Source organism: Pholis gunnellus (genome assembly GCF_910591455.1).
Source record: "Pholis gunnellus genome assembly, chromosome: 11".
In the NCBI taxonomy this organism is placed as follows: Eukaryota; Metazoa; Chordata; class Actinopteri; order Perciformes; family Pholidae; genus Pholis; species Pholis gunnellus.
The window spans coordinates 18,588,292-18,598,290 of NC_136538.1; the positions used below are offsets into that span (position 1 = coordinate 18,588,292).

A 9,999-nucleotide genomic window follows, 5' to 3' on the forward strand; every position below is an offset into this window, starting at 1 on the left:
ACACATTTTTAATACCTCACCATGCCTTGGCACTCTAATGTAATTGCACAACAGGGTTGGTATTGGGGATGTTGGAGGGGGGGGTATCCATGGCAACAGAGAAGCAATTTAGAATAATTTGCTATTTAAAAACTCTTAGGTTTTTGGGCAACAGCAGAGAGCGCAGATGAGGAGTTTTGGATTAGATCATTTCATCTTCAAAGTATTAGATGTTTGCCAGATGTACTGAACATGCAGTCTGAGGCCTGTGAGATATTCTCAAATGCAGAAATGTGTTTCTTTTAAGACAGATGCACGCCTGTTCCAATTTTAGTCGACTAGATGTTTTATTGATTCAGCCTTCATTCATTCCTCCCGGTATCGATGTTCCTCTGCATTCACTAAAGCTGCTCTCCAGCTATAAAAATACATGTGTTGCTCATAATTATGAGGAAACCTTGAGCCAGTCTTCACGCTGGGAATTACAATAGAGTTCAGATTTTGGTAAGAGAAAGGAGACAGGAGTTTTTAAATTGTATTCTGCTGGATGCTCAGTATCTCGCACTCGTCAGCATCTGTCTGCATTGTCCTTGCTGTACTGCAGATGCATCAAATGTGGCGCATTACACTTTAGCTTGCCTTGTCTAATTCTGTATAGCGCAAACACAGATTTCAATTACTCTGGTGTCTAGTTCTAAACCAGAGGGATTACAATAAGAGGTGGTGGGGAGGGAGTATCACCTTCATGTCCTCCCTGCTTTTCATTCCCCAGAGAAACCAGGAGAGAGAGAGAGAGAGAGAGAGAGAGAGAGAGAGAGAGAGAGAGAGAGAGAGAGACAGAAACAATGACAGATTTTGAATGAACAAGCAAAAATGATTCAATATTAGGAAATACAGTATCGGGGAGAAAAAAGGCAGAGAAGTCGCAATGTGAGAACATGGTTGCATATTGTCTGTCAGCATTCCTTAACACCATAAACAATGTCTCAACATGTTGTCCACATCAAAAGCATGGCCAAATTCCTTGCATATGCATGACTCTCCTCCTGAATCTGGACATGAGATTCAGTGGGAATGCAGCCAAAGAGCTGCATGTTCTTTACACTAAAATAGCAGGCAGCTATTTTAACCACTGAGAGCTAGATGGTTTCCAGAAGACAAAACGCTTCATTGAGCATTCAGTGATAAAACCTCTCTTCTCCTTTTTTTTTTTTTTGCGGCGATCTAACAAATCACAATATTGGATGATTTCTTTATGCGCAGAATTTAATGAAAAGGTCCAAGGTTTCTCTCCCTAGTGGCGAAGAGAAATCACAAATTACGCCACTGACGTGTGACAGGCAATCGACTGTATGAGAATCTATTCAAGTCTACTGAGATTAATAACTAGTTCAGTGTAGCAAATTAAATTAATGACATTCTTGCAGAGATTTCAGTCCACTGTAGGGCAGCGAGAGGGAACATATGCTGTATATTTTTGGAAATTACCACTTGAGTGTGTCTTTATGCAGAATGGCGCACGTTTATTTTAAACAGTTAGCTCGCTTTGCTCACACCTGCTATGGCGAACATTTACCACGAGCTGCGGCAGCAGCAGCAGCTAATGAGAGCAAACCCCGGGGGAACAGTAGAGGTCATTTTAAATCTGGTATTTTCAGACTTGACAAAGGACTTAAGTTTTTCATACATTCCTGCGCTGCCCTCCTGTTTTAACTGCATGAATGAGGGTCACCTCAAGTGGTTTGGCTTCGAGACAAAAGAGGGGCTTTGAGGCATGAATCCAAAGCAGAGGGACCAGCTACAATGTCTGTTTATCCCTCTGCAGGCATCTTGTCTCTCTTTGTCTCTCTCTTTCCCCACAGCAGTTATTGCTTCCTCATTGCTGTGATGATGTTTAATCATTGCATTTAGATTCGATAAAGATTTGATGTTATCTTTTTTATTTTACTCTCTTTTCCTCACAGGCTTGTAAAAGTAAGTCATTTTCTTTCCTCCAAATCTCTCTACAGCCCCCGGGGCTTGTCCACCAGCTCTTTAAATAGTTTATTTTCCTTTTTTTTTTTTTTTGTACGCGTGAAGCAGCTCTTGTGATCTTAACACAACACCAGTTAAAATTAATTTCAGCACGAATGGGAGGCAAATTGTTGAAATGTAACAGCCCGCAGGCTTTTTCCCCTCTTTATTTGGTGACTTAGGCATTTCTTGGATTCTAGCACACTGTTCCTGTAACACAAAACTCAGATGAGAGCAGCACATTGCTAGTAAAGTCACCTTGTTTTTGCCAAGTTGTGTTTTTTGGGGGGAGGTGCTTTGTGTGCAATCCATTATTTCAAAGGCACAGACATGCTTAGTTGACAGTTGTGGTTTGAAGTTGTGCTTTAGACTGTTGAAAGATCACACAGATATAATACATTTAATAAAGAAAATATATATGTATATGTATATATGTATGTATATGTAAATGTATATGTATACGTATATGTATATGTATAAATGTATATGTATGGATAAAGTTTCAAAAATATTGCTTCATTTTTATATATATACTGTATATCAATATTTTTAAACTTAATTACATCTTCTATTTGTGCCTATTCAATGTTTAATCTCTTCGCTGCATATTATACTTGCTTGTTATCAACATGTAAAATGGCTGCTTAAACAAAAGCCGGGGTGATAAATTGGCATGAGAGGAAGTTAAGTATTTATTGACCTCATAAAAATGTTGCCTCTCCTGCCTTAATGAAATTCCTTCCTGGAATCTCTGAGTGCAGCACACGCCCCCTGGTGGCTCTAATTATTAACTACATCTGGCTCTCTTTCAACTTATGCAGTGGCTGCCAAGCTCAACCCTTCCCCTTCCTTGGAGGAAATTGCTACTTATATAAGTGGTATTGTGTTATGAGTGCTATATAACATGATCATGACTAAGTTATATATATATACTGCTTGAAATTACTCTAGTTCACACTGAGGGCTCTATTATGATTTTACACTTCCTTGTCTAACATAGTGGTGAAAGGTGCCCTGTAGCTTGAACCGTATTGGCTTATTCAGCCACTTTTGTAAATTTACATTAAACTGTAAAAAGTGTATCTATTAGAATTGAAAGTCCTACTTAAAGAAAGAATTGTTTTTATAGGCTACAGTTTTGGTAAATCATCCTACAATTATCGAGCATAACAAAGCAAATTATTCTGATGTAGGGGACTTCCTGAGACTGATTTTTGGTTTCTTAGCTTTTCCATTTGGAACTATTTAAGGCTCCAGTAATTTCCCGGGCTCAGCTCTTACATTATCCGGGCCTGTGACACCCCACCCCCACTCCATATTGACATTCCATAAAGTTGACCCAGGCCAAGGCAGCAGTCTCTTTCCCACAGATCATTGTGATAGTCAACAGTGCACCCTGGTACTCTTACTGGTACTGTATACACTTTATACGCCACTTTTCTAGCCTTTTGATCATGACATTTGTACATGATGAACACATTTACAAGCCTGAAGAAATCGAATCCACAGTTTTACAACGGTGAAACATTTAATCTACCTGCCTTTTCTGGTAAATAATACCTATTTCTAGACAGCCTGAGAAGCACTTCGGTATTTGTAATAAATTACCACCGCTGTATAAAGATTGCATGTTTTTGTCTCTGTTCTCCAGGATCCTTCGTTCCTTCATTCAGAATCATTTTTGCTCCTCATTAACATGTCATTATCCCCTCTTTCACTCCCCTTGTTTCCTTTTTCTTTTGCTCTCTTTCCCTCCCTTCTTCTCTTTCATAACCCCTTTGCTCTCCGTCTTTCCAATAAGTCACATTTAATAGTACATTTCCTTTCTTGGCCTGGGGCCTGGTGCCAGACCAGCTGTATGAAATGTAGTTCCACCGCTTTCCCTGCCAGCACTTTTGTTCAGAGGAAAAATAACAAAAAATCCCACAGAGCCTCTTGAACTCTCTGAGGCTTTTTTTTCTTCCTTTTGAAGAGGAGGCGAAACAGCTCTTGATTCATTGTTTGTTTTACCGCCATGTCCCTTAAAAGGAATACTGCAACCGTCTCTTGTCGTTACACGAGAAGACCTTATTTTTCTCATGACTGAGAAAGTCATGTTTCTGTCTGGCTTTTATGGATTGTTATTGTAAAAAAACCTGACAGAGGAGCTGGAGAGATTTTCAGAGGAGCTTATTGAAGTTTGGAGTGTTGTAGTTTTTCAGTTGTCTTGGTTTCCTCTTCCACAACGTTTCTTATTTCTGGTAGAGTGCCAATTTCCATTTTCTTTTTCAGAGCAATAAAAGTCTAAAAGTTTCCCTCACTGGTTTCTTCATGTCATTATTTTACACATGGGTGTTGTTATGTTATCCAGATCTTAATGTTCCCATTAGTTATGACATCAGATACGGAAAATTGACTTGAGAACTATTCATGAGAGAAATAACAGAAGTCAAAAATAGTTTCATGTTTTTTTTTCTACAGGATTGTCCTTGTCACTTATATGTACTTAATTAAGTTGGAGCATATGCAGCTATCCTGCATTTAATCATGTCAAATGAACAGTGAGCGTAGTGTTACCAGCTGAAATATGTTATTACTGTAGCCACTTTAAGGGCTTCTGTGATTAATCACATTTATATATTAAATTAGATATGATATGATATATGAGATTCCTTTTAAACATTTGATTTAAATTCTTCCAGGCATTTCCCCTCCTTTTCACTCCCCAACACATTCACTTCACACACCCACAAACACAACACACACATATTCTTTGCCTCAAGGATTAACTAATATCAAATGTGATCTGTCTCAGCAGGAGGTGACTGGTGACTCACATTCTCTCTCTCTCTCTCTCTCTCTCTCTCTCTCTCTCTCTCTCTCTCTCTCTCTCTCTCTCTCTCTCTCTCTCTCTCTCTCTCTCTCTCTCTCACACACAAACACATACTCTGGCACCTATCTGAACCTGGATTTCCCCTAACCTAGATTAATTACAATAGGATTGTTACTGCTTGCCACATATTGAAACAAGGCGGTTTTAAAGCAAGGTAATTGATACTCTGCATTCCGGAAAAGCTACAGCTCATTCTGTTTTTGCTATTACAAAAACAAAATACTTGTGTTGTTCTATTCTATTACTTTATTCTTAAGTATGGACACCAAAACCAAACAAGCAAGGTTGTTTGTTTATAATATACTTCACCTTCCCCACGTTACGGTGCGCAAATGTATAGTTTTGTGTATTTTTTTTCAATGTAAAATTGCTGTTTGGTGAAAAATTATTTTTGTTCGTGCGTGATAAATTAAAATCATAGATTAGTAATTGTGCCTTTTTAAGCCTGACATGGCATAACATGATCACACCACAAACTCATCTGCATTCCTTTGCCTGCATTCTTCCTCAGGCTCCTCCTTCCCTATGAGAGGCACGGTAAAGGCGAGCATGACAAGCCCCTCCCCTCGCTCAAACCCAAGAAGCAGGAGGGCGGCCAAGAGAAGGCTTCAGGAGCCAAAGCCAAAGGAGTGGGGGCCAAGAAATTCAAAGGCTCCAACAATCCCAAGCTGGGGAGTAAAAAGGACGGAGGGGAGGCGGTGAAAGACCAAGAACAATCACAGGTCAGTCACAGCCCCAATTGCTGCCTCATCAGGATTCCTCCTCGCTCTGAATTCAGTTTAATTGTAATCTCCCTGTGCTTTCTCATCAATGCTTCACCCTCTGTCTTGGATTCATGTTGTCTTTAAAATTGCCCAATAATAAGAAAATATAGGAGTGTCTTATTTCTTTTACGTTGAGAAGCAACTGTAACAACTATCATTTTTTTCTGCATGCAGGACTCCAAGGGGAACGAGGAGGATCATGAGCTGCCCACAAGCATAAAACAGGAGGTATCTCTGAGAGATGAACCAATTGTAATAGAGGAGGAAGAGTTACACGTTACCCTAAAGAAAGAGGAGTCATTGGCAATGGAGCAGCCATCTTCACTCTGCCCCAAAGAGCCAGACTGCAGAGCCCCACATGCTGGTCTGTCCCTCCACACGGGGCCCGGTCCCCGGCCTGAATGGAGGCAAATCAGCGAGGCCCTCCAAGTGAAACTCTCGTGTGAACAGCAAACTGAAGGGCATTTCATTCCTAAAATCCCTTACTTGCCTCACCGTTGGGATCAGAACAGACCTGCTGGACATGTTGCTCTGCCCGAGCCCTCCTCCAGGGTCAAAGACTCCATAGAAAGCCACGGTGGGAGAGTGGGGAAAGTGTTACCGATGTGTAAGCAGGCAGACAGACAGTGTATAGACTTGAGCACAGATTCCTTCCCAGAGAAAGAAGACTACGTGGCCATTAAGAAGGAGTCAACCCAGAACCCCGCACAGACGGCTGCCTACTGCAAATCCAGCCAGGGGGTCATGTCTCCTTTAGCCAAAAAGAAGCTCCTCTCCCAAGTGTGCGAGTCCAACCCTTTCTCCTTTACGTCTCCTTCTCTTCAGCCGCCACATCCCACAGCGACCTCCTCTCTCCCTGTCATATCAGTACCTGAAAGGGAGAGGGAGAAGAGAAAGGGTGACGAGGAGGTGGTAGGACATAGGCATGGGTGTGTGTCAGACAGCATCCCGGAGGTAGCGCCCATATTCAGGCCATCAGTCATCCAGCATGCCCAGAGCAGCAAGCCTCACCAACAAGCCGGCGGCGGCCCCTCAGAGAGGAGCGCCGCCGGGGACCTCTCCGAGGCGTACAGCTGCCGGACCAGCCGTCACCTCCAGCCTCAAGTCAATCCGCCATGGCAGCCCTACCTCCCCCAAGCCCATGCCCAGGATGGCGTGGAGAACGCCGGGGAGACGCTACTCCAGGGCCCAGCTTCTCATCCTCGGAGCTACACGGGCGACTGCTACTCCTCCCCTCACCTCCACAGTCTGTACAGGCAAACTGAGAACTGCCTGAGCCAGGAGAGGATGGTTGGTTTTCCCAACGGAGATCGGAGAGAGCGCTACATCAGAGACCACGAAAGCAGCTTTGTCTGTGGCGGCCTGGAGCAAGAGGGCTTGGCCTACAGATCTCACTACGGAGACAGGACTCAAACACACGTAGAGAGGAGAGAGGCAGACGATGAGCCCAGAGACTTTACAATCTCTAAACCTCTCTCTCAGAGGGGGTCGTCCTTCTCGAAGCCCTCTTTCTGCAGTCTCCCTTATCACATCATGCACCAGGGTTTGGATTCCCACCCTAAGGCGTGCAGAGTTCCTCCCATGACCATCTCCCCCCCCAAACAGAACCCAGCAGAGTCATCGCAGCCATTTCCCAGCCCGAAAGCTCCAAGCGATTCGTCCCTCGCCAGCCCCATTCGACCCAGTAAGCGAAGCCTCGTGGAGCACGACGGTGAGGACGTTCCAGAGAGGAAGGTCCGTGTGGTGACGCCGGTCCACCCGGCCGGCGCAATCCGACGCAGCGACCCAGAAGAGCTGAAACCAGCGGAGCCGGCCCACGCCGTTCACCTCAACAACCATCTCCCTGAGGGCCACCCAACCACTACCTACCCTCCACACCTCTACACTGCCATGTACCCACCCGGCAGCCTGATCTCCCACGGAGACGGGCTGCAGCAGCACCCGGGTCTGCAGTACCTGAAGAGCCAGTCGGCAGTGTCTCCCCTCATGCCCCCGCTAGCCTTCCACTCCATGATGCTTCACAGGCAGCTGCTGGCCGCCAGCCCCAGCCCGCACCACTTCTACAGGCACCCGGGCGGGGCAGCACTGTACGGGGACCTGATGCACCACCTGTACCCTCTCTCCACCCTCCAACCACATCAGCTGTCCTCGGTACACCCCAGCACCAGACTGTGAGAGGATGAATCACTTCACCCTCTCCTTCTTCATCCTCACAAACTTATTTTTCAGCTTCTCTCTTGTCTTTCTGTCTCTCTTGCTCGGGGATTGTGGCTCAGTCTAAAACAAACACTGATTATAAAACTTATCACAGACTGATAAACGCATCATTCAGACTGAAAATTCCATTCTCTTTTTTTTTATCTGTGTTTGCATTTGTTTATATACTTTGCACTGTTCTTTGTTTGTATCACCACTTACTGTATATTTTTTGTTGTTGTTGTTCTCGTTGTATCCTTATTTGCACAATGCTCGTGTGTATGTGCTCACAAATCAGTTTGCCGCTCTCGGTCACCCGTGAGTCAGGTTGTTGCTCTGAACGTGTGAAAAGTGGAGGGCAACAGAGAAAAGCCATTTTGTTTACTGCATCTGAGGGCTAAACTGTTTTTGCTTAAAAACACTACGTAAGTAACATGACGACGTAAATGAAATTCTTTACTTAACTAGAGGTGCGTTCGCCTTGCAAACAATGTTCAAGAGCTGTTTAGTGCATTATCACACTTTAAGCAGCCAGGGGTGTTGCGTCTGTTTACATGTCTCCACGCTGAAAGCTGATGCCGGCTTGTGCCACAGTAAATCCACCTGGACTCCTTGGCATAGACGTTAACGCTCACTGCGGTGCTGAATATAGCTGTGTCATAACATTCAGAGGTGCTGTGTGTAACATATGTACTGTAGACTCACATTTTACTCGGTTCAGGTCTTTGTTCGTTATATATTTCAGTCCAGATTATACAACACAAGCCGTTGTCATGTTCAATCTGTTGACAATTCCCGAATGTTTTTTAGTGAGTTAATGAACAGCCGCTTTAATTTGTACTCTCCGATTTGAAAGTAATTTGATCCTAAAGCCCCTTGTGATGAGTAGACTGTAGCAGCTTGTTTTTGTCTGTCGGACCAGCATAATGAAGCAGCCGTCTGCTGTGGAATGCTCACCACAAGAAATCAGCATTTCATCTTTTTGTTCTTGACTTGAAAAGCTCTTTTTTTTTTTTTTTGGCGAACAGACTCTTTTTTTATTCAGCACTCTGAAAAGACTCACTGTATGATTTGATAGGAATGTTGTCACTTAGGATATTATTGCTTTGCAAATATCTGTGCCTTTCGCAGTCTTGGATTAGAGTTAGCACTACAGTTGTTAAGGTTTATCTTCTGTTGCAGGGTAGAAATATCAATATTACTGTCACGCTCGTCTGAAATGCAGCGCACACAGACACTCATACAAAAACTAGATGGCACACTTTGGCTTTCAGACACCAGACTTGATAGGTAAGGCACAACATGTGGAGTTTTTAAAAATGTAAACAGCTTTGCTTTAACCTTCTGGTTAGTGTTTGTGCTTAACGACTCTATTTACTTAGCTGAACTGTGTCAGACAGTCAATTATAGCAGAACCTGAAAAGATTTACTGATATTGACACAGGTCTGGTGTCTGTCATCCGCAGGGCATGTGTGCTTTAGGTGTTTTCTAGCAGTGATGAAAAGCTACCAGACTCCATAAAATATGCCGACCATGCTCCATGGCCTGAGGTGAAACAACAACACCTGCTCTGGCTTTTACAACCACTATAATTGCAATCCAGGATAGTCAAAATACACAGTCAAACATGTCTGGTGTTTCAAAAGAAGAAGAAGAATAAAAGAAGCTGTAAACGTCTATGTGTAAAGTTTAACTGAATACTTAGATAAAGACATTCATTTCTGATAAAGTACTGTACATTGCTGTGTGTAGGTAAAACTGGCATTAGTGCCGGCTCCTGTACAGAACGTTCATACGGGATCAATCCATGACAACCCCTATCGCTCTTGTCTTATTTTTCTGTGTAAATAGCACTGTAGATAGTACCGCGTGGTTGTTATCATATAAACTGTTATAATCTGTAAATAGTACAAAAACAGTATAAAAGTCGGTTACACAATCTAGCTGGGTCCAAGGTCACCGTGATCATGTTAGATTTAAACACTACAATTTAAGGATTAGGATACTATTTTTATTTCTTGTCGTTTCACTTTTTTTTTTTTTCCACGTTTCCATTAATGTGCATCCTGAAAGTGTTTTTTGATACAGTAGCCATCTGTTTACCAATCACCCAGCTGGCGAGCAAGACAAAAAAATAAAGACATTTTGTATGATATGACCTCCTGTATATTTAA

General features: G+C 43.0%; 1 protein-coding gene across 1 annotated transcript in view; it reads left to right on the forward strand.

Annotated features, from left to right (window-relative positions):
* arid5b (AT-rich interaction domain 5B) overlaps positions 1–9,999 on the forward strand; it is a gene marked incomplete at its 5' end in the record, with an annotated part of 72,317 nt that extends 62,318 nt beyond the window's left edge. Inside the window, 2 exons of the mRNA XM_079168516.1 lie at positions 5,376–5,586; positions 5,803–9,999. Coding sequence (XP_079024642.1) covers positions 5,376–5,586; positions 5,803–7,803 — 2,212 coding nt within the window. The 3' untranslated portion in view covers positions 7,804–9,999. The remainder of the gene's footprint in view (positions 1–5,375; positions 5,587–5,802) is intronic.